General features: G+C 31.8%; 2 protein-coding genes across 2 annotated transcripts in view; both read right to left on the bottom strand.

Moving 5' to 3' along the window:
• LOC124362913 (glutamate receptor ionotropic, kainate 2-like) overlaps positions 1–2,116 on the bottom strand; it is a 96,764-nt gene extending 94,648 nt beyond the window's left edge. The window contains exon 1 of the mRNA XM_046817803.1: positions 1,874–2,116. Within this exon, the coding sequence (XP_046673759.1) occupies positions 1,874–1,946 (73 nt within the window). The 5' untranslated portion in view covers positions 1,947–2,116. The remainder of the gene's footprint in view (positions 1–1,873) is intronic.
• Positions 2,117–17,295: 15,179 nt separating this feature from the next.
• On the bottom strand, positions 17,296–21,833 carry LOC124362912. Its single transcript, XM_046817802.1, has 2 exons — positions 21,678–21,833; positions 17,296–17,650 (listed from the first exon to the last, which is right to left on the bottom strand). Exons 1-2 carry the CDS (start codon positions 21,778–21,780, stop codon positions 17,400–17,402), a joined length of 354 nt encoding a protein of 117 aa, XP_046673758.1. The 5' UTR covers positions 21,781–21,833; the 3' UTR covers positions 17,296–17,399.
• Between the last annotated feature and the right edge of the window lie 4,856 nt (positions 21,834–26,689).

Genomic DNA, 26,689 nt, shown 5'->3' with positions numbered 1-26,689 from the left:
CATTTGACCGTATTTATTATCATAAAAATACCTTTAATTTATCAACGGTTATTATTAAACACCACGCCCTTTGTGTTAGTACTATTGTTTTGCTTTATCAGACAGCTTATTGTTTAAAGCTATAGCGTAACAATACATAAATTTGTTTTATGTTACCATTGTTGTAGTTTTATCAAAGCAACTGCAGTAAACAGATATGTTATCATGATTGACGTGAATGAATTTTGTATGGATTTGCTATAACGTTATTATGGAATATTCTTCAGCCGAATATTGTGATAACTTTATTTATGCTAACCTGACGGAAATATCGGTGTGTGAAATAGGGCGGCTGTGGGTTATAAGCTTATAATAAATATATATTTATTAATTTTACAGTATTTGTACCACCGCTACCCTACATTTTATAGTTGATAATGTCTGTAACCGAAGTAATTTAAATTGTTGCTCTGAGAACTGGTTGGTTTTAGTATGAACTGATGCTTTCATCAAAGTTGCAAAATTTTGGTTGTTGTTCTCTCAATTTATTTAATATTTAATATGAAATATGTCATTGAATGGCTAATAAAATATTCTAAATAATGTAGTAAAGATTCTTCTCAAATGTTTCTGTTTTGAGTAATGTTGAGTAAAAATATTTATTGGCCGTTATTTTTATTAACTGTGTATATGAAAAACTTTCATTGTAAATCTTTTACGATGGTGGCGGGTGAGGGCGGGGGGTGTAATAAAAACTCATATATAAATACAGACATAATAAAAAAACTTAAAAATCCAGCTATATTTAAAAATGAGTATGCTATAATCATAAGGACAAACCCCTAAAATATCCGATAACAGTTATGAAACACCTTTTATTTCATTATTCACATTAGGTGCAAATGGGACAACTGGGAACATGTTCACACCTGTGCTGTCCACGCTGTGCTGTAACTGTTATCCATAATGTTTTACATCTGTTACCAATAATTTTATTGTGTAATAGAAAATTTCCCTGCTTCCGAGTTAAATAAAATGAAACCAAAGTTTCAGCTGTGGATTTATATGGAGCGAGATAATTTTCTTTTTATTTTCGACGGATTCTTAGCAGGTTTAAATAAAATAAAAATTGTAATAATTCAATAAATATAAATAATAAGTCCATAGTATGTTTAATTATTATTAAATAAAAGTACAATAAACAATTCAGTGATTTCATAAGGAGAAATACTTGTACAGTATAATGGTGGTGGCAGTAATACATATACATAATTTTAGGTATATTTTGAAATATCTTGTGGTTTTTAATAATTTAGTCTTATACGTTAACTTAACTCTTAACTACGTATACGCCTGTTTTAATGTAATAATAGTTATCTTTAAAATGTAAATAGAAAGTAAGTTTGGAGAAACACAAGGAAATAAAATGCTAGCGACAAACCACATCAAGCTTGACGATTTACCAACAACGCACAGTCATAAACCTATAAAGTAGGATATTAATGGGGGATTTGAGAGACACTAAAGTTATATGGAGATTGCTGAATTATTCCTATCGTTGTCTTAACGTATTTGCTCATATATGGTATTACTCCGTAAATTACTTATGTTTCCACATTTTTTTCACGTTAGTGTTATGCTAAACAGATTTTATAACGTAATATAAAGACTGATTCTTAATTTTTATCGGATTCTGGGGACGTTTCAATATTTGTGTTTATTTCCACGTAAGCGTACTATACTGTATAGCAAAAGCAAAGTGTATTACAAAACTCTTAAGGTTTAATTATGATCCCATTGCAAATTCACCCTTTCTCCAATTTTGACAGTCATACTAAGTGATGTTATTTTAATGAGTGGTCAATTAATCAAGTTGTTACTCTCATTTTCTCACCTATTGTTAAGTTTTCTTTCGCTTCGCTCCATGACAACAGTGTCACTAGTATCCACAGTACAGGTCTCAACATGTCATCAGTTCGTACAAATGAATTGTCACACAATACTCGTCCATATACAACATACAGGTGCGCACAATGAGAGTACTACGCTTATCATAAACAATCAGCACATCTCGAGCTGTACACACTGGAGAATATAACGTGCGTGTGAGAGAGCGCGCAGCCGACTACTACTGGCAGCGGACTTGAACGTCACGAGAGCCACGTTCAGAAGCTATTTTCATCTGCAAACCTGTCCAACTATCTGTTTACATTGTAGACTTCCTGCGCTCTTATTTTTCTTAATGAAAATAATAACGGTACTACAAATGTAACGCGCGCACTCAGCTCCGGTATATTTACCGAGAGCTCGTAGCTAACTGGGATGTAACGACGCTTTACTTGGCGCTTTACAATGAGTCTCATTACCTCAAGGTACTTCAGATTACAAAAAATAACAACTGTTGCATATCATTAGTTTTTGAATTATTAAATCCGTTTAAAAGACATATACTTAAAACAAATTTGACTAAAGTTAAATGTAATATGACTAAAATAATAAATATAACTTCATTTATGTAATTAGTACATTAACATTTTTATGAAATACTGGAGGCCTTATAATTTACATTCAAACTAAAATAGTAACAAACAGATAGAATAAAATCTCAGAGTGTCCTGGAAACGCTAGAAACTAATGTTTCTTTTGGTTTTTGGACATTTTCCATAGTTATAATTATGTTTAAAAAGTAGAACATTACCTGTCGAAGATTGGAATCCATCATCTACTTAAGGTGCCAAAATACCTTAAATCATGAGATTAGGCATATACGGAAATTAACAATTTATTATTGTATGTTGATTAACCCCCCCCCCAATCAGTGCTAAGTTTCAAAGAATTTCAACCATATACTCCGAGGGCCCAGAGTGGATAGAGTAACAATCCAACCATGTCACTGCAAACATCAGGTGCACTGAACAACACATACGTCCACAACAGAGAAGGTGACAGACTGCCTCTCAATCTAAAGCGTACAGAACAGGTAGTAACGGTCAATAATACAGGTACAATTTCGGTTTAACGCCCTTTTTGGCTTTTCGATGGTTCATGATGGCAGCCATTCAAAGTTTCAGAAACATGTGCTGCAACACAGCTACACAGAGTAATAAAGCAAAAGGAAAAAGTAGGAAGGGGGGTTACTATAATGGGTTTATTGAGTTTAATGATGGTTTTAGCTCCAGTTCACCTTCCTCATAGTGCAGAGTCTGGAATAAGACGTTGTCTTATACTTGAAACCTTTGATCTGCAGTCATTCTCGTCCGAAGATATAAAAAAGACGGCGAAGATAATTCAAAAACGAATTATTTACAACGTTTCGTCATGCCAGACACCTAGGCTACAAAATATAATGTAATATAGGTGAATAGGCATTCTCATTGTCTCTTCAGGTACACAATTGAGTGCACTGCAATGTTTCTGACACGACCTTTAAGCAGGGTGGGGCAACTGAGCTTGTTATACAAAAAGTAGCTTTGATAGAAAGGGCTGATTTACTGTTAATTTTAGCTCCAGTCCACCTTCCTCTTTCGAGTCACTCAATTGTGCACAAGAAAAATGATTTTGTGTTTCATTTGTGTGTTGTGATGAGACAATAAGAATGCGCCTTCATCTAGATTACACTGTAATTTTATATTTTGTAGTCTAGGTGACTCTGATGTCGAAACGATGTGACAAGTGCGTTTTGAGCTGTTTTGTCGCCGATATTTTATTGGATCTTCAGACGAAAATTATTCAAGATATTAGGAGTCATGCACGAGACAGTGTCAGAATAAGAACAGACACTAAGAAGAAGGTGAACTTGTGCTAAAGTCAAAATTAACATTTTATTTCATGTGCACAATTTGTGGCTTCCGGAATTCGAAACAACTACTTGAAAAATACGCATACGTATAAGGCTATATCATAGTGTGTGAACACTATGATATAGCCTTATATGAATTTTATAACTTAATATAACTAACCAGTGTGAATAAAAATGAGAATAAAAATTCGGGTTAGTTGCTAGGCAAAGTTATTAGAGTTGAAGAATATTATTTTATTTTAAAAATAAGGTGAGGGAAATTCGAAATGTGATGACGCGTTGAAATAAACAAAGTCAAGAGCACAGAGCTCGTTTTAACACGTTCACTGCGACTCAAGTCACATACCGAGTTTAGGACAGTCCGGATAGTATGTGTGTGCGTCCGCCTCACTCAGTGTGTTACGTGAACTGACTTCGCGTCAGCAGCTGCGTAGTAATTCAAGTTGCAATAGTAATACCTTTAGTGCACTCTTAAATTAACGTAGTATCACAACTGTGAATTTTTATATATTTAAAAATTAACAATTATTAAATATTTGTGAATTGTTACTTCACCAACATTCTCCCCACCAACATTTCCTTACAGTCAAACTTATAATGCCAACGTAATATCAAAATCAGTTAAAAAGGTTTTTAATACGAGTTATGAATCGATTTGCAGTTGATTAATCAAATACTAACTTGGTCCATTAGATGTTGAGACAACGTCTGTCTGTAATGATGAATTCTAAAGTTGTCTAAGTCTATAGTGTCATATATTAGTTAAAATCCCCGGCACGTACCAATGTGGACCTTGATTTGCAGCATATGGTCACCTTATACGTATAGAGGAGTGCCTCAATAAGTCAGATATACAAACTCCTTAAAAGTTTTCCTGTACGACTGCTGTAATTCAGCTTGCCGATGATTCTGATTGCTTTTTTGAAGTTTTAAGACGATCAATTAGGTTTATAACACAACTTCCTCAAAGTCTTATTTCATAAGCAACATGAAAATGGATAATGCCATATTAGGCAATTTTTAAGGTTTGGTTATTGTTCTGGAAATCTACTTAGTTTCTTGGTGATTAAATCCTTCTTTGTATGCGATCTACTACATCAAGAAATATTTATCGTTTAAAATACCATAAATAATAAAACGATTTATTTTTCCACCAAATTTAGAAAACGGAATTTTATTTCCATTATTATTTCGACATTTTCTGCATGCATAAGGTAAGAAAGTAAAATCCACTATCCCATAATTCGATATACTCGTAAAAGTTTAGTTTGAATCTTTTCTCAATTGATAAATTTGTTCTATAGTGTAAATAAAAATAAAGGTACGCAAATTTGAATTTCTGTATACTTGTTCTTATATAAATCTGTTCATAATTTAGTTTCCCTAACCACCAGATATAGTTTTCATTTATTTGAAAATTGAAACTGCATCAAATGCAATAAAATGATAAATACACATTCTATTACACTAAAATAGTATTTGGACATTTAGTGGTGCAAGTACAATTATTGTTTGTGATTTAGTTAACAGAAATGTTTGAGATTTTCAAGTGACACTAATTCTGTTAAGATCACGGCTGCTCTCGGGACCGCTTAAGAACCAGGATCGATGAGTTTTGTTGCGTCAGAATCCTTGGGTTCTTCGTTTCACGATTAATTGGCGTGAAACACGATCCTTTGTGCTTCAGGCCCGCAGAGCCTCTCAGACCTCTGTTCTAGGCATTCACCCGTAAAATTATTCGGGCAATCGGGATACATAATATTAAATTGCAAAAGCAGGTTCAATCTCCAAAACAAGGACCTGTAGATTTCTTCAAAAACACGTTTGATCGACTATTTACCTTTTTTATGCTCGACCTACTCGGCCTTCAGCCTAAAGACTGTAGCTTTTAGTTGGAATTTGAAGATGTAATGGTTTAATCCATTTAAAATGATTACAATGCTTAACAACATAGGAATGGAGAACTTACAAAGTAATGAGAATTTAAAATAGACCTAGCACATAACTAGTAACTACACAATGTTTAATATAATTGATTTTCATCATGTTGTGGTGGTGTATTACTTACTAATTTATACGTAATATAGCAACAAAATTTCTATAATTTCTTATAATTGTTCTATAGAGAGCTATAATTTGGAGTAAATCCTTTCGATCGTGAGGTTAAATCAATTCACAGGGTTTACTTACATCAGTCGATGTATGTTCCACTAGTGACAATCCGGAAAGAAATTAACGATAAAATATACTTTAATCACTAACATAATAAAATCAATTTCACACCTAATTAAACTAATTCTTACATTTCATTTCACGCTACCAGTTAAAAATTGTATAACTGATTCTTGTGTTAGTCTAATGTTTTACTTACTAAGCCTGATAAGAAACAGAATTTTGAGACTTTTAATATTAGCCTAGGAGCCAATTTGTTTTTTTATAAACACACAACAAGTTTTATTCCTGAAATCGTTAGAGAAATTTCCCATAAGAAAGAAATCGTTTATCATTCACGCTGATTTTGATAGGAATCGCAATGTGAGGGCATTGGAAGGGTTAAATATACAAATTAACAATTTTTGTCCCCGCTTATATTTTTTCTAGCTGGTACAGTTAAAATCAATCGTCAGAAACGAAATTATTTATATTATCATCAGAAGAGACGATATAGAATATATGGACCTTTTAAGGGTCTGTATATGGTTAGCTGGCACTGATTTAATGTAGACAATTTTATGCCCCAACGTTTAGTTTTAATGTTCAATTTAAGACAAGTCTAATCAGATAAATCTTGATTATTTCATACTTTTTATCATTTTGACACCTTCCCATTTTAATAACTAGCTCAGCTGATAATAAATTTCTTTCATAGGCATAATTTCTCTATCGATTTCAGGAAAGTGTAAGACAAATTAGTGTGTGTTCTTGGAGGCAGGTGCTCTGTTCCAGGACTGTAAACTTCCATGTTCATAAAAAGTGATGAGTATGCAAACTTTATTAGTTTATTTTTTGAAATTTGTTTTGACGATGGAAGGATTGTAAATGAAACAGGATTTTCCGGACATTTTCCAATGTTCAGTAAAACAAAATCAATAACATCGCTATATTTTATATTAGTTTTATTAAATATAAAATACAACTTAACACAATATTCAATTACTCCAAATAAACCACCTTTATGTATGGTGCTTTATAAACAATGTAAATTAATATTCATGGCATATTCTTTTTGAAGTCCTTCAAAAGTGAATTTTGTCTTAAGTGCAATTGTAATATATTATAGTGTACACAAGTTTGTAAACAGCCTCAGCAGTCTGTTAAATCTGTACAATGATGTTTGGTATCAATATGTGTTCAAAAAGATTAAATATTTTAGTTTTGTATTTAACTTATTAACTATATTAATCCACTTATTATAACGAGAAGTAAGTGAAATAAATTGAAACATAGAGACAATAGGAGTTTGGTAAGCATTGTGAGTGGTTACAACAGCTACTATTAGGCTACCATTATGTAATCCACCTTCACGGATTGAAGAGCACTATGGAGGCGATTCCTGAAACCCGAGATAAGCCACTCAGGCAGAGATATTTTCTTCCATATTTCAGTAAGATTTCGTGCTTGTCGTAGGATTTCCTTGTCGACTTAATACATTAGCACCGTTGGACACAATAGGGCATTTTGTAAAAATCTTCTTCTAAAAAAGTGATTTTCAATGTTGGGAAAGGGATAGCAATAGAAGGGGGAAGGAGAAATAGGAATGGGGCTGGTTGATACTTTACCATATCAATGGGCCATTGATATGATACTTACCCCTTTCACTGACCTAATAGTCATGTCAGGTGCATTTAATAGAAACCTGTATCTTGCAATCATCCCCATTACGGAATTTTCGGAAGATTTTTTGCATTTTCTCCGATCATATGACACCGAGAATCCAAAACAGTATTGTGAACAAACGTGCGCGCTCGCGCCCCACACACACACACACACACACACACACACACACACACACACACACACACACACACACACACACACTTATATCATATACATGTGTATGTATGGGCGTAGTCCGAAGGTTTTTAGAAAAAAAGAAGACCTATATGTTAACCAGGAACTCTAAGAATGTCCATGTACAATCGGTCCAATACGTAGTCGAGTAACACACACATAATCACATATACCGACACTATTCGGGTTTTATATAAAAATATAGATTAACATCGGCTTAAAATATTAAATCTATTATTACTGTTTAATTTAATTTAACACTTATTAAACACCATAAATTACCTTGAAGAACAATTTGAATTATTAGCATCAAGCAGACAGGAGAGAGATGAATTGGATCATAACCGAGGTAAAGTTACGAAACAAATAAAACCCACACCCACACCTCCTACTCCTTCTCAATATACTACAGAACACTCTGTTAAATTGACGCTTTTGTTTAATTTGACAAAATGGAATCTTTTATATACTTTGTAAGAGGATTTGAATATTTCTGAACATTACAAATGATACACAGATTTCGGACGATTAAATTAAACTGTTTACATTAATTGCTGCTTTTCCCACTTACTATTCGAATAATCACAGGACTTCGCTGTTCCAGATTATACTTACACGATACATTTCGATGATTAATATCGTCAAGTTAATAAAGAAAGATTTGTAACTATTCACTACATTGTTCTTACAGTAACACAAATTTGATTGTCGTGTTAATTTAGGTAATACAAATTAATCGATACGACATCTTCCATGGAACTCTAGAAATTGAGCAGAGTGTTGGTTGAATGCAAGATCATAGCGGATGGACTTTGTAATAGACCTTCAAGATTGTGATATAGAGATCTGCAATTTTCCATGGAGAATATAATAAAATTAAAAATAAGTTTAAATTTACAATAGTTAACTCTGGTTACACTAGCCTGATATGCATAAAAATTCCAAATTCAGCAATTAAAATATATTTTTGTGTATGGGTAAGTAAAAATTAATTTGTCAAACAATTCGCTGAAGTCGGCTTGAATGCGGTCCCTGTAGGAAGAGGGCGAAAAGTTAAAAGGACAACATATTTCATTTTGAATGACCATAGTAAGTAGTAGGAGATTTGAAGCTTCGTTTACGAAGGACCATTCAATTGCATTTAACCGGCGCGGTCGAAAAATTTATTTTATGAGCCACAAGAATAGCATTCCGTCGAAAAGACGGAAAGGAAGTTAATTGTGACTTCTTTGTTAGTAATGGGCTTTAATAACGCACAGCCAATGATACAAACACACTGCTGTAAAATGACACCACAACAGGCAATTGGAGATAAGTAGGAGATTTCATTTAACTATTTTACTGGTTTACCTGTTTTTGAAAGCCAGAGCAAAACATCATTAAAAAAGTAAAATAAAGAAAAGAAAAATGTTTAGATACTATTTGATAACTCTAAATCTATGCAAACAGTATGATGGTTAGAACGTTAATATAACTTTATTTGCTTGGTTTAAACTTAAAAACAAGTTGCTTGGTCTGTGTACTATCTACACGCCGCAAGGTGAGTAGGGTCTGAACCGAGGGTAAATTCAATACTCTTTAGAGGGGTTTAAATCACTTTATGTTTAAGATCTTAAAAAATATTGTTTATTGTAATTGTCAAAATCAATTTTGTGTCACGATCCAAGCACGATATTTAATGCTATAGTTGCCAATTTTATGTGTATTCTTTTCATCGTACCCCTTCACTGAGGACTTGATTTCAAACACATTCAAGTTAGCACTGTGTATTGTTGATTCAGTCATTTGATTCAACATAACTGTAATTCATTCTTATCACTAGAAGAATGGAAATAGTTTCATTATTATCAAAATTAAAGAACACAGTTTTTCAGCGTAAGTAAAACTACTTTCTTTAATACTTAATTCTCTTTTCCTTGCACTGTACAAGAAACGTGCAGTGTACTCAATATTGTTCAACTGCATGGAATAGATTTTTTACTGAACTCCATTGTGGAAATCTTAGTCAGATGATTGCAAACGTAGTCATGAAAATAGTGACCTCATGTCTTTTCAAGGAAGAAGCTGGGGATTTTTTTTAATATTTAAAACACACTCGCGAGTGTAGGGGTGCTCGCATGCAAGGCGGCTACTTGGTTCTTAGGTCGCAATCACTAATTGCTAATACTATAGAGCCGATCTCAGTATCTCGACATACAGAACAGAAGCGAACAAACACAAAATAATTGATTCACACAAAGTTTTTAACACCGTCGCCTGGTAGGTGCAAATTTCAGTAGGGCAAGTACTTTTTAATTATTTTTTTATTTAAATTCAAGTTTGAAGGGGGTGTCATCTTGGAATATTTTGGACATAACCGGTGATGATTTGCAAAATTTAACCGGAAATTTAGGCATGAGAATGATTACAACAAGCGAATTGCATTTAATCTACTTATAAGTGCCAATTAATGGGCCGAGAGTTATTGTCCAGATGGAAATTAGCTGTAAACTTCATAACAATAATGACAATGAACTATGAATGAATTATGATTTGAGAATGGCACTTCAACCTCATTAACACCACCACTAGAGTTGCGAGTACTCAACCACGCGAACGCTCGCTCTTTTATGAAAATAATATTTGAGTAAATTTGTACGCACCGTGAACTAGAGAGGTCACAGCTAATATTGTTCTGCTAAGTTACATAATCATATTATACGTTTTACCCTGATTTCACAAATGTGATAACGTAATGTCAACAGCGCGTTATGTAAAATGAAGTGTTGAAGGTGAGACGGCTCAGACAAGAAGCCTACCGAGATTAGATAGTTCGCAACTCATCTCATCTGAGATACTATCTCTCTGTTTAAGTATAAGACACATAGCTCGAGACTGTGACAGGGCTTTAGTCGCAGCCTCGGGTAATGTGATTCATACAAGAGCCGAACACGCTCCCTACCTTGTTGCTTAAAACCATCTTATCCTACTACCAAGAACAGTTCTTGGTAATAGAATGCTCGTTTTAGGCTACTGTTTGTTTTGTGTAATATTATTTACTACTGAAACACAATATATTTGTTCCTTTTAGATTGCTAGAAGTCTAAAAATGTGAATATTTTGGTGGGTTATCAAATTATATCTCTAAACATGTGCATGATTTTATTAATTTCTAAAAGTTGTTACCAACACTGTTTATTGCAGATTGAATTCTACAATCACAATAATAACTTTGACTATATTTTTGTGTCTGTTAATGACTGAACAGATTTTAATAGTTTGTGCATAATATGTTTTAAGAGTCAAATCGTAATTTTTAATTAATTGAAGAAACTATTACTTACTTAAACTACTCATAAATAGATTGACGAAGCTATGCTTCAATTTTGGCACATGAGCTGAGTGGCTCCATGTTCGAATTCCGGGATTTTAGTATCGTAATAAATAATTAACTGAGCTTAACCTGAGAAAATTATTCAGAGACACAGCAATAAATAATAAAATGGAGTAAAAACCTCGTCAACCAATATTTGTATCATTGAGGCGCTGAAACTTCGAGGCAACCTAATTCAAATTTTATGAATTTGTAAGTAAATCTAATAGTTGCGCTTACTTAGGTAGGGGCTGGGATTAACATAGCACCAAAACGTGTGAAGTAGTTTCAATACCAAAATTGGTAAATGATTCCATTTAAATCTGGCTCATTTAGTCTATAATGTGATCTGTACGATTTTTAAAACATATCCATTCAAATAATATTTTATCACTATAGTGGAAGTTTTATATTAGATGCAATATTTTTTATTATTTAATAATGACAATTATTTATTTAAAATAACTAAAACGCGTACAAAGATATTGATGAACTTAAAAGCAAATTTCCTAATTAGGTTTAGACAAACAAACAGGCAGAAGAGAAACATACTGCTGTCTACATTATAGGTTCTGTTGTTGCTCAGCCAAACCACGTGACTGGACATGTATCACTCAACTCACTCAATCTTGCCTATATGGAAATGAGATTTTGGGTGCAAACTCTCAAGTCTGTAGTTCTATCCGTACTCAAGATACCTTTCGGAAAGACGGAAAGGAAGTTAACTGTGACTTCTTTGTTAGTAATGGGCTTTAATAACACACAGCGAATGATACAAGCGCACTGGTGTAAATTATGACACCACAACAGGCAATTGGAGATAAGTAGGAAATTTCATTTAACCATTTTACTGGCTTACCTGCTGTTGAAAGCCAGAGGAAAACATCATTAAAAATAGCAAAATGAAGAAAAGAAAAATGTTTAGGTACTATTTAATAACTCTACATCTGTGTAAACAGTATGATGGTTAGAATGTTTACATAACTTTATTTGCTTGGTTTTAAACTTAAAACCAAGTTGCTCGGTCTATTTAATAGTTCCAGGCCGCAAGGTGGGTAGGGTTAGAATCGAGGGTAAATTCAATACTTTATAGAGGGGTTTCAATCACTTTATGTTTAAGATCTTAAAATATATTGTTTATTGCAATTGTCTAAATTAATTTTGTATCACGATCGAAGCACGATATTTAATGCTATAACGGCCTATTTTTAAGTGTATTGTTTTCATCGCACACCTTTACTCAGGACCAGTTCCAGTTCATTCAAGTTAGCTCTTTGTATTGAAGATTCAGTCATTTGATTCAAAATAACTGTTATTCATTCTTATTCTATGGGCAACTAACAAGGACTAAATTATAAGTTCAAACAAGTTGTGCTGCTTGTGTTTGGCGATAAAATGTAGTAACATTTAATGACGAGACTCTAACTATTTAATGACGAAAAAATGGATGTTGTTGTACCGGTTTGGGTGTTTATAAAAGGACTCCTAAACCTAGACTGCAAATAATTACATAATCTATATGCATGTATAAGATGGTTGTATACTTGATTACAAGAAAACGTACTCCGTGCAACGGGTGAAATTCTACAAGAAAATCTCTAACAATTTTACATTTAAATGGCTGTTGTTTAAAAGGCTACAGAATAAAACAATTCAAGCGGAAAGACTGTATTGTACAACTAATTCAATATCCAGTTGTTTAGTACTTAGCACGGAATGAGTAACAAGAGAATGCCTTAATCTAAACAAATTGTAAACTAATTTCGGAACTGTTTAAAACCAGGCCTACTTTATTAATTTAAATAGTGTAATAAGTCTGATTTAGTTGCGTATCCGCATAGATATAGATATAAATTTTAAAATCATATAGATCGCGGTAGTTAATGTTTCTACCACAAGGTAGTGTATTAGGCAGTAATAACGTAAATGCACATAATCTCATTATCAGGAATGATTTAGAATTGGAAAGAGGTCTTTCGAATCACTATTTGTCCTTCCGCAAAGTGGCATTTTACATTAGATTGTAGTAATATATGTAAATTCTAAAGATAGCAGAAAATCGTTATATAATAATATAACAAACTTTTGGCATAATCACGAACTATTCTTTAATTTAAATCAACATTATAATGCTTTAAATTTATTATTATAACTAGCAGTTGCGCCATGTTGTAGGTTTTCCTCCGTATAAGCATTTCTGGTCCAATTGAATTATATTTCAGAGAAGCTTACTTCTGTCAAAAGTGAAATAAAATGGGTTTTATATCAGTCGTTAAAATTATGTTAAAAGTTATACAATAACATTTTTTTTATATCTAATACTTAATATTTGTAAACATGTACAGTTAAACGTACATTAACAATGACATTACTCGTTTTTTCTTTATAAACTGAAAACTGTTGTAAATGTTGATAATTTACAGTTGGAATTGGTACATTAGTTCGAAAGCACAGTCCATCGAACTTTCATCTAGCATAGTTCTTGCCGACTGCTTTAAACAGAGTCTTCGATGTCAAGTTCTGACCATATTATTTATGTTTTAGGGTATTTTGTAATGTAGATGAGCACTTTCCTAATCGCAGAAATCTAAAACGCCGTTAAAATTATTTCTTATTTCTTAGATAATGTACTCACTATATATGTAAACAAATTGAAAATAATAAACAATGTTTATACAGAACAGTTGATAATATTTGACAGGTTCACACAACTTTAGAAACCGGTAGAGCGTAGCCCGGAGGGATTTCCGAAATAAAAGTAGGCCTATGTTCATCCCAGGAACCGTATGAATGTCCACGTACAATTTTAGTGCAATCGGTTGAGTAGTTTACACGTGAAAACAAACCAAACAAACAAAAACACTTTCGCATTTATAATATTATAAGGATATACATTATAATTGATTTTGAAAAGGTATTTTTACCTGATTTGTAAAATATAACTAGCTTTATAAATGGCCTTTTGCCTTAACATGCAAAAAACATAAAACGTCTTTTCGAATATATAAAAAACATAATACATTTTTAAAGTAAACGTATTCGTTTTTAATGATAAAACTGATCAAAGATATTTTACAAAACCAGAATGGTCATGAGGCGCTGTTGCAACATTAGATGGAGCGAAAATAAAAAAAACTTTATTTAAAAGTATTATATTTTATAACGAATTGAAAATATACCCAATCATAAGTCTATACTACATGAGCTAGTATAAAAAATCTCATGTTTATGCTACAGCAAATAATTAATTAATTTGTTTTTACGTTTCATGAAAAATCACACACACACACACACACACACACACACACACACACACACACACACACACACACACACACACACACACACACACACACACACACACACACACACACACACACACACACACACACACACACACACACACACACACACACACACACACACACACACACACACACACACACACACACACACACACACACGTATATGCATATACATTTATGTGTTTTGAATATTGATTGTTAAACTGATTTACTGTTTCGGAATAAAAGTTAACTAGCGTAAAATTGTTGCCTGAGTGCATTAACTATTAAAAAAATATTTTAAATTTTGTAAATACAATAATTTTTATTCTCTATACCATAATTATTATAACTTCAACCAGACAACCTTACTCACTTTACGTTTGTATGGTGGAAGAGATCACTTATAAATAACCACTTCCGTAATTTTTATTATTTGCATGTGCAAATTGTATCAAATAAACAATCTATAAATGCTTCAGAATCAGTTTAAAACAGTTACATGGTACTCGAATCTCGATTGAACATCTGATAGCTGGGATAATATTCAAGCATCTTGAGTACCGCCGATGAATGCAAATGAAATCCTGCGCCCCGCCCCCGACCCCTCTAACATAAAGACATACATACATATTGCTTTTACTCGAGCTTTAACGATCTTTCAGATAATATGTGATTACACATACAGAAAAAGCCGTTTATTCAACTTCCTTATTTAGGAACCGAGTAAATTTGCTGAAGCTATTAATTAATTCTTTGAAAATGTCTAAATTGTTAGTAAGATTAGAAACTGAAGAGTAAATAAAATTAGATTAATTTCAAAAATAAGAGTTTTTACTGAAAGGTTTGTGTGTGTCTAGGGCCAGAATATTCTTAGTACTAGCTAATTTCTTTAATAATTTGAGCTGTTGCAACCTCAGTCGTACCAACCCTCAAACGCTGGAGGGTAAATATATGTGCTGATCTCACCATCTGGGTCAAGTTTAGCGACTTTATAAAACCCTGTGTTTACTGAATAATTTTGTTGTTGTCTTATTTGCTTATACATAATGTTTTGCTACAGCTCTTTGTGTTCTTATTCTAGACGAAATAATTACGAAGCATGGACTTAATAATGTGTTTGTTTTTTTACAGTATGTTCTCTAAATATAACGTGAATTATAAAAAATATGATGCATAGTTTCAAACTAGTTTGTTATGAACATGTTTCTTCAAATTCTTTTACCTTCTTTACGTTCAAGATAGGAAATAAATAACGGAATAATAATAAAGGAAAAGTTATTGTGTATTTTTACAAATAAAAAAATGTGTTTACAAAAACTACTTGTAGCTACTTTTTGTGTTAAAGTAGTGCTACCTGTTTACCTTTAGAATAATGTTTATTAATAAAAAACTTTGCTTATAGCCCGACAATATACCACGAGGACTGGTGAAATAAAAAAACCCAATCTTTTTATCAGTCCACTAGGAGTGAAAGGAATTTGAACAGAATTTTTGGAAAAATTTTTAATCATGCCAAAATGTAGAAGTTTATGGAACTTTTAAAGTATGTACAGGAAATTTAATTATATGTAATATTATCTTTTTATGTATACAAATTTTCTTAAGTTTAAAGATTATTTAAACACGTATAGTTTTCTTAAATTACTTTTAGTTACAATCGTATAATTTCCTTAAGTTATATATAAATAAAAAGATGTTTCTCACAAACGTCACGACTTATGTAAATACTGCCAAGACGGCACTTGTTTTATCTTAAGTAGTTTTTATTTTGGCCTCATAAGACAGCTACCTACTTTTCATATTTTTAAACGCGTTTATTTCTTTAAGGTGTGTATTTTGGTATATTTACGCCTGCAGAGAAATAATCTTAAAAGACTATGAATTTAATAAAATATTTAAAAATTTAAAAATAATAGTAATTGAAAAATTGTGGCCGTGTAAGTTTATGACATTTAGGGGACACTATTAGACTGTATGTTATTGAGCTTAGGATAGTTGTATGAAGATCAAATGTGTATGCATAGTGTCCATTTGAACACTTCAAACTTGTATTGAAGAACTTATAGCCGAAGTATCAAAATTCTGTAAACGGGAATGTATAGTACTAATTGACGGAACAAAAAAAACATTTTCAAAATGGGGGTGCTCACCTCCGTGCCCAAAGCCAAAATGTTGAAATGACAACTAATACCTTGTGACACCTCAAATTGAAGCTCAAAATATGCTGTATTTTGGTAAAAAAATTGAAATCGGCCAATCCGTTTGGTATCAGCAGCCAAATAATATAATTTCTTACAATTATTAATCTAAAAACTACTGTACTACTGCTAACTAAAACAGAATTACTCACTGAATACTGTTGTAAACTTAAATAAAATGTTCAAATTGGTAGCCATTGTTGTTCAAGCAAAAAATAACCTATTTTAAAATTCTTGACTAACCTTTCTAAAAGTTTCTCTGGTTAAGCATCTACACTCAGCAGTGATCCTTTTTCAAGCCTTGGACACTAGTGGGATGTGTTTTAAAAACTACTGATTTCAAGTGACCCCACAAATAAGATTAAGGGTGTTAAGTCTGGAGACCTTGACAAATGATCCTCAATTGATCCTCTTCTATCGATGCAATGATCCGGATAGTGTGCATCTAGCCATTGTCGCACAGGAATGTTTAATTAAAAAATTTAATTAATTTCAAAATTAAAGTATGATGCCATCTGAATTCATAGCATAAATCTTAGAGAAGTAGATAATTTCGACGACTGCAAATACATGGTAATTTAATTAAACTATTTGGCGAATTAAGAGCATATTTGGAGGAGGTAAAGTTTGTAATCTGAGGCTGAGAAACTTCCCAGATTGAGACAGCAATGAACATATACAAAAACATATATTTGATCATATAAATAAATTAACAAAATAGGTATATATCTTCTATAAGAAGAGTTTTCAGGGAAGTTGTGTTCACCGTTGGATCATCCCCAGTAGTAGCTGTTGTAGTAGTACCCGGGCCACCAAAACCACCACCAACACTTGGGGTCCACTTTTGTACCATTCTTGGCTGCCTCTATAGCTCCTGCTAAGTCCGTCTGTATAGCTCCTGCTAACTCCGTCAGGTTCATTGGCCATTCTGGTGGTAATATCAGAATGTCCTCTGAGGCTGTATCCAAATTTGTGCCATCCTCGACTGGTGCATCATCCTGAGGTCTCGCCACTACCAGAACACCTGCAATCGCAAAAAAATTGAATTGCAAAACACAGCCTCCACTGATTATTATTTGTTTTAGCAGAACAGACGTTAAGAGGGTACGCTATTGGTTCGGTCAATACCAAAGTACACGTAATTTGAACAAAAACAATTAAATAAAGTGATAAAAAACAGCTGAATACAATCTGGTTGATCCTTTTATAAGTAGAAAATAAAAAATTCAAACATATAGACTTAAAATTTTGGACTATGTTATATTTTATGAAAATTAGAAAATAAAACTGATAAGTAAAGTTTACTACAAAAAAGCGTTCCGGCTCACGCCATATCAAAACATTGCTTGCACAATTATCTTCTTGAAATATTTCAGCCTCGCTGTGGAGAGTCTAATTCAGTCAATATTTGTTAACCCGAAACTGCCAATAATAAGCAGTCGTCTGTATAGAAGGGGCGGAGCTCTATCATGATTGGCTGAAGTTTACATAACCACCGACCAGTCATGATCAATACGGCTTCTGTAACACAGGTCGCCAACTTTTAAACAATTTAACACTATCTCTTTGTTGCAGCTATATTTGATATTGATAATTACTAAATTATCTTGTTTTATAGTAATGGATTTTTCCAACACTTTTGTTTTGTCGAATTATATAAGACGTTTTGTATTGAAACTGTGCTCTGCAATGGCCATGCTTTTACTTTTCTGGACGTTTAGTGTGACTAATGTGTGCGCATACTCGCGTGGATATTAAACGTTTGTTTTCCCAATGCAGACTGAGCCAGAGCTACATGGGATTTTGAAGATTTCCGCCATACACAATGGAATATTTTCTTGTGTAACTGTTCTAAAACAGTTCTTCAATCTTTGGGGTGCCTTAAATACAATTTTAATATTTTAATACGTAAACCATGCCCATGAGCACGTAACAAAAATCGAAAAAAACATACAACGCCAAGAAGAAAAAACGTAAGTCACACGACAAATTTTACCGTATTCATTATATTCTGCACCTGTGAATTTGTTTTAAACAACACTATTTTATTATTTTTTCTGTTCCTGATATTGCATTTCATATTTTATAAGCAAAAGTCATTTAATTCAGTCTGTTGTTAAGACTGAATTAAATGCTTCTATTGACATTTTGTTATATTTTATTATTATGCATTTCGCTCGCTTGATATATTTGTTATAGCGGAGGAGGAAAGCCCCAGAAGAAGAGAGGATAATCCTCATAATCCATAATCCTCAAGTTCTCCAAATTTATTAATGTACTGTAACCCAAGAAAACAAGCATCTTGTAACACATGTTAGCGTATCATTAATTACACTTCATTCATGGACTCTTATGAGCGAAATTTAACGATAAAGTTATAGATTTGATCACAAAAATAACATTCCTTTTATTATATTAAATAACATTATATTCCATCATATATATTTATATATAATCTACATTCTTTAGCTCCATGTACGACATCAAATTATTGAGTTATAGCAACCAAAATTTAGTATTACGAGTTTAAATTGAAATTGTTTTATTTTGATATGCTACTGTGATAATTGCGTGTAGTTTATCAATCTTTTGTTAAAATTTTCTCAGAAGAATAAAAATGCGCCAAGTAATTTCTACCATTACATACTCAATTTTCTGTTTCTATATTTCCAGGATATTCTGAAAGACGATCGTGTCAATTAAATTTAAATATGGGAATTAATTGAAGAGGATTTCAATGTAGATTCAATTTTTCCATCAAACATTTGTATTAGTCTTTTAAAACACACCAATGCAAAAATATAACTTTTTAATTAACACGATCTTGAAACTGTTTAGTAAAAGAATTAAAATAATGAATAAGATGAGATTAAAACGCTGAATGTAATCAAAATCAGAATATATGTAATGTATCTATAAAATTTCACTTTTTTAAAGATGTTTATACAATAATGAGTTGAACATCCATCTTTTTGTGCTTGGACTGAAAAAGATCTTATTCCCTGAAGTAATTGAAGTGAGGTAATAGAATATTTTATAAGACCAGATGCATGATTGACAGACTGGTGAAGATGACAAAATTCTTGAAAAATGTTTAACAGGTGGTAAGATATGGTGCTTTCTGTATCAACCATCACACATTGTCAGTCACACTCCATTAAAACATTTCTAAATCCAACGAATGAATTCAGCCCTTTTTCAGAAACTATCTAAAGGCTTCAACATCAGTAACAGAAATAAGCGGAAAATGGCTTTACACTTTCACCATCACTGCTCCCAAACACAGGAAAAGAAGTTTCACCTTCAGTTTTTAGTACTGGTGTTGCTTGACTCCACCTTGTAATCCACTCACTCCATTGTAAAACCTCATAAATAATGTTACTCACAATCGTGTATGTGTATTTACATCAGCCGTCATTTTCCATTCACCATAACGGATTATTGTATTATGCCAGTTTAAACATTTAAATTATTTTATTCTTGTATTTTCCAGAACAAAATTAAAGTTCAACTGCATGTACCTCATATGTGGTGAACTAAATGGTAGCAAGAATTACTTGTCGAAATAGGCCAATGGGTTAATATTTCTAGCTGCACAATTTAATGTGTGACATACTACTAATAGTGATATAAAGAAATAGACTAGTTGTAGTAAATCGTTTAGTGTACATTGGTATCAAGAGTTTATTTTTGTTGACATTAAAAGATATCTATATTTCTTTTATTGAAATCGTATATCAGTCTTTCTTAACTTTCAACCTAGAATATTTATACAAATCCAGTTTATGCAATTTTATTCAATATACATGAATTATAAATATCTAGTTGAAATATTTTTAGCAATGTTTAATACAGTTTCCTCATAGTATAAAATATGCACAAAATTAAAGAAATAATAATTGTATCCGGTTAGTATTAAAAAAACTACACCCGCATGGAAATTGGGTTAAAATAGGTTTTGACTTCCGGTATACAAACAATTGCTTTAAACCGATATAAAAATAAATGTTTGGTAAAAAGCACCATCTCCTGAGCAGTATAAGGAAGAAAATACAACCTAAACCCTTCGAGCCATATTCGAAAACCTCATATTACTTAGTTACGATGAATAATAAATTACGATGAAAATAATATAAATGAATTCATATTTGAATTAATCAACAGCTAATGGTCATGAAGTTTAGTGAAGCAATTTGTCTTCTGTCTCGAATTAATTATGAGGCAATTAAGGTAGCCAGCGTGTCCTGACACTGTTCTATGTCTCAGTGTTCTCATCTACTGTCTAGAAATTAAAACAGTAAGACAAATGACTTAATTATTCCGCAATGCGAAAATGAACTTAATATTAAGCAGTTTGGTTAGTTGGTTTCAATTTCAATTTTAAATGAACTACCTTAAATATTTGTCGAATATATATTAGATTACCATTTATATTCATTGCACAAACTAAACGACGGTTTTTATGAAACAAGATATAAATCTTTAGTCAGTGTTGTTGTTTTATGTATAAATATGTAATATGTTATTGTGTGTTATTGCAACTGGCATTGAAGAGGTAATTATAACAAAAAAGGTTTTTTAGTACCTCTACATCATACTAGTATGTCTTTTGTATCAATATATATATATATATATATATATATATATATATATATATATATATATAAACTAAACAGAAGCAAACATGGTCAAAGGGAAAATTCCAAAATCCAAATAGCAAAAATCATTCCTTTTTACATTAGGTGGATTAGACGTTAGGTAAATCTCATTAACTAATTTAAGAAAATTAAAAACAACTTTTGCCAAATTTGAAAACTGTATATTTTAGTGGTGTATATTAATCAATGGTGCAAAGTTTTGAAATGTGTTATAAATAACAGAACAGATCTTTTTTACCCTCTCAGCTCGGCTGTAGGCAAGAAAATCACTTAAATACTCAGGTTGCTTTACCTGAATTTGATAAAACTTTGAAAATATATATAGCTTTTAATTTTAATAATTTACTTGTAAGTGTAATTCACTACTGCATACAAATATAAATGTGATCTTACCCACTAACAGAAGGACAGTGAAACTGAGCAATCTCATATCTTTGCACAGTGGCTGGTACCAGGTAGATCTAGTAACTAACTGATATGCATAATGTATTATCATACGTTTCTTGTATATATACTTAGCCCACGTCAGATCTGCCTTGGCAATTTCAGCACAAGGCTTCTGGTTTAAGCTTTACGTAACTCTAATGATGACAGTGCGTAAATATAATTTTGCAGTGTCATGTTTGCTCTTGTTATGAACGAAGAATGTACGTTGTTAACTGAAGGACTTTAGTATTTTAGACTATTTTTATAAGAAATGTGGCCTATTAAAATCATTTTCAAAATTTAATACTTTTCAAAAGCTTCGAATATCACTGGCAATTATGTCATAAGTATATAACATTAATAACACTGAAACATGTGAACACTGAAAATTTTGCCGTGCAAATAAGATTCAAAACGGTTAAAAGGTTGCATCTCAATTATTGAGTGACCGTCTTTTACGATCTATGTGCCAAAACGTGTGTAATTAAATTTAACAACTATTATTATTGTTTAAGAATTGACATTATCATACTAGTTATTGACATAATAATCTAATAATAGTTTTTCTCTTTATTTGATGATGCAAAAGATGGTGAAAGGGTGAATATGATCATATACATTGAATGGACTCCTGCCAAACCTGTCTTAGGTACATAAGATATACTTGTCTTAGGTATTGGTTAGGCTGTCTTATTCAATTAACCGTTTAATATGGCATTAATTTGTATCTGAAAATTTTTTCGGTTACAACCTAACTATCCAATAATTGTACGTACTTATAAGTAAAATAACTTACAATATTATTGTAAATCGTTTTCTAGAATCTTTAAGAAACCTTTAATATAAGGAAGACTACAGCTTTAAACTAATTGCAACTAAAACTGGCGAACATTTGTGATAAATATGCCAACATTTTCGGGGTTAATGGACACTTTTTAACATTAAAAAAGGGTTATTAACACTTTTATTAGTATCAATCTTTTCGTATTTATATTTTTAAGATGGCAACCGTATAAAATGTTTCGAATATTATGCAATATAAAAGCAGCAGTTCATGTGACTGCAATATATATTGGTGTATTCATTAGAAAACAAACAGCCCCTTTCAAAATATAGAAACGTTTAACTAAACTAGATTGTTTAAAGATGAATGGCCAACATGGTTTCAGCTACCTTAAATATTTTATAAAGCAGTTCATACAATATTTGAGAGGTTTATCCGTGAAATTTGTAATAATTATATATTTTTATAGTAAAATATTATAAAAGTAAAATTAAAATTAATAAAAAGTTGAAATTTTAGGCCTCTCCATTTGTATACTCCTAATATTTGAAAGATCTACTTAGCAACAATTCAGCTTCATATACCACGTGAGGTTTGAAAATAATGTTTTTAAATTTGTAAGGAAACGAATTAATAAAAACTAAATAAGGTCGTCACTATTTTTATTTGATAATGGGTTTGAGTTAGTGTAATATCTTCAGATAGTTGCAAATAGCCATGGAGATGTCTTTCATACAGAATATCCGCAGGATTCGGAGGTAAAATATAAACTCGATGGTTTTATTTTTAAAGAAAACTCTATTCAAGTTTCTTTAAAAGAGGATTTCATAAAATTCCATCTTGGAGTATATTGTTAATCTAAAGCACGAGAGAGACCACGATGTGAATTTCCCGCTTTATTGTCATCGTTTCCGAGATAACGTTAGTTTGTTTTGGCTGATATAAACATATTACAATGGATATTACAAAATACACATCGCCGTTAATGTACCTAAAATATGTCATCACGATTCATTATGGCCACTGACTTAAAAATTATTCTTCTAATTTATTTTTAATTTTAGCACAGTTTTTAAACAGACTTTGGAATCTGCGTCCAATAAATATAATTTTGATATTTTCAATTGCACATATTATTTGTATTTCATAAAATATCATGAAAAAACTACATAATATTAAATCAGCTTGTAAAATAGTTGGTTGAGACATTTTAAAAATCTGTCCGTGACATTTTAAAATTCCAAATTCGGTACATCCAAAATCAAGTTTAGCTGTTATTTGACACTGTAGAAAACATTTATCATACAAAATCACAAGTGAAATATTGATGCTTTTGACCACAGTATATATGAAACATAAATGGGTTACTGGCAGGTTCACAGCGCAATCCGATGGCCAGACCGAGTATTTACCATTTGTGGAACATATCGCGTCACTAGCAAACTCTGTTGACTGGTTCTAATAAAATCAGTGATCAGTCTCGATTAGTATTCTATTTAATATTTGTCACAGAATAAATACAATGCAAAAGGCTTAATGGAAGGTTTACGCGTTATCCAATTCTATAGAATGTGTTGCGGAACAGGCTTCGCCGAGGTTGCATGCGTAGTTTCAAGCCTATATATAACTAATTTCATTCTCGATATGTCGTGCGGACATATTGACAGACAGGCAATAACACATTATAGATTTTAAATCGTCCTGGCATACAAAAGGACTAAGTGATGATGTATAACCGAATCCCATGGTTGGACATACACCATTATAGAACTCATTCTTTAAACACCTAGAGGTTCTCAGCGAATAGCCAACAATACAAACATTTAGTAAGCTCTGAATCTTGGCCATGTCTTGTCGCAGTAAATTTGCGCCAATCAGTTATTTATTATTTGATTGAAATAATATTGTTGGCATTAGATTTATGATAACTTTCAAAAACTGGTATTTTTGTCATTCTTGAGAAACTTTACTGGTTTTTAAGATGTTCCAAGTTTAAAAGATTTAATGGCAGCCATTTTGAAAATACTAAAGATAGTTTCCTGATATTTTTTCAGTAACTGGCCTTGTTATCATAATAATTTGAGCAAATTTTGTAATTATCTGTAGTTTAAAATGTATTCGTTTTTAAGGTATTGATTTTTTATAAAAAACACATACCGATAGATTGATGAGAAACTAAGCATCGGAAACTCACGTTCATATGGTGCTCAATGTTAGAAATGAAGCTTTATGCAACATTCCAACCCTTTATCCTGTATCAAATATCTCTCCAATGTGTTTCAATAACGCTTAATCAACGAAAATTAAATGTTTTCTACATTATATCTGTGATAACTTACAAAGGTCCTCAGATTTTAGATATATCCTTCACCTTTAGTTTTGGGCTATTTTTAGAATATATAGCACTGTAAGTTATATTTTAGTAAACAATAAAAACTCAGTTCGGCTGATACCGATGGTATAACTTTAAGTACACTAAAAACTGTTTGTTGTCACTGAATACAATATCCAGCGGTGTCCCTTTGATTTAAATCTATTACAAAACCACCATATGTCTGTAAGGTAAACAAACTGCGTATTAAAGTAAAAAAGGAAAACTATACAAACAGTGTTGTACTGTGGCTATACCTTTTCAATTTATGGTTCGCAGAGGTTTCCCATATGTTTTAAATAGCATATTAATATTAGGAAAGCACGACTTTAAACAAAATATCCATCAAGGTAAATTCAGAATTTGAGCAATTACAAATAAAAACAACAATAAACAAGCTAAACACGAATGTAGGTGATTAGATAACCTTATTTCTATGAACACAGTTGTGAAGCTAAAATGAATGTTATATGGTGGAATAATGTTTGAGGAACGTGTTGGAATCCAAATCAACTTTTAATTCGTTAACTAACATTGGTAGTTTCTGTTCTATCAACAAAGCCACATTGTGATACATTCGAATATATTGAATTAATCGAAGTACATAATTAACGCGTGCTCTGTTACATGTTACAGTAGCTGATTATTATACATCACACAATAGCAGAGACGGACTATTCGGTGATTGAAGTGTACACGCATAGAGTTTATTTGCCTCAATACTTTATCCAATATGTATACTTGTTGAATAGAGATTGCCGTTTGATTCTGAACAATTATAACTTCAGATAGAAAAAAATATGATTTTATTTCACAATACGAGGTTTCGTATAATGAATGTTACAGGTAATATGCAGTCAGTAATTCAATATATACCCGTAGATGACCCTGGAAACATCGCCAAACTTGAACAAAAGGTTACCATTAATATAACGGGTAGATCTACAGTATAATAGTGTAGAAACTGTCAATCTAGTTATTACAAGTTTTACAGGAAATACGTATGCAGGCTGGAACTGAACAGTGTATATAATTCATATAGGATTTTATATAAAAAGTCTTAAAACACGGGTTTTATATAAAAAAATACTTAAAAACATTTGTTATTATTTAAATGTTCACTTTATTGTACATATTATTTTATTTTTTAAATAAAAAATTAAACCTGCTATACCTTGATCTTGCTTCAAGTTATGTTAAACTTTACTTCTATTTCCATAGTATTTCGAACTGTACTACAAACTCAACCTAAACCCAAACAAAATAACAGTACCATTTCGAACACAGTCTGAAGGAAGTCCGGCGTGAGTATAAATAAAGAAACAAAACAAAGTTTTCCAATAAAGTTGCGGTTATCGTCATTATTGCAAGAATGCTGCAATAAAACAACACGCCCAGCAATATCAGAGCTGTAACGGGCTATATGGAACAAACTGCGAGCCATGTCCTTGTGACTTATACTTTTATTATATATTCTCTTGACCACAGGCACTGCATGTTAAGTGTCTGAGTTTTATTGTCATAATAAAACTGGTTCTCGTGCTGTTATTGTAAATCTTGACAATTTAAGTTGTTATAATTATAATTTGCATCATAATTATTGAACAGTGGAAAGGGGTAAATATTTCAAAACCGAAGGACTACATATCATAAGTTAGATTATCTTCCAGTTGGTTACCTGTTATTATAATTAGGTATCTTATGCTTGAATATAGATATTCATTTCTCACAAAATGCTAAGAGTTCTGCTTAGATTTTTTTTCATAAGATTTGAACTACATAGCAGTCAGTAGAGTGCAGTTTTATGAGGCAATTAAAAACCTT

Source organism: Homalodisca vitripennis, chromosome 5, assembly GCF_021130785.1.
Source record: "Homalodisca vitripennis isolate AUS2020 chromosome 5, UT_GWSS_2.1, whole genome shotgun sequence".
Taxonomy (NCBI): Eukaryota; Metazoa; Arthropoda; class Insecta; order Hemiptera; family Cicadellidae; genus Homalodisca; species Homalodisca vitripennis.
The sequence above is the reverse complement of the archived record's forward strand: the minus strand, read 5'-3'. Positions and strand labels throughout refer to the sequence as shown.

Coding starts and splice junctions, on each gene's coding strand:
- LOC124362912 (XM_046817802.1), bottom strand. CDS start 21,780: ATGATAATACATTATGCATATCAGTTAGTTACTAGATCTACCTGGTAC. Junction 17,651..21,677: donor CACTGTCCTTCTGTTAGTGG/GTAAGATCACAT, acceptor TTGCGATTGCAG/GTGTTCTGGTAGTGGCGAGA.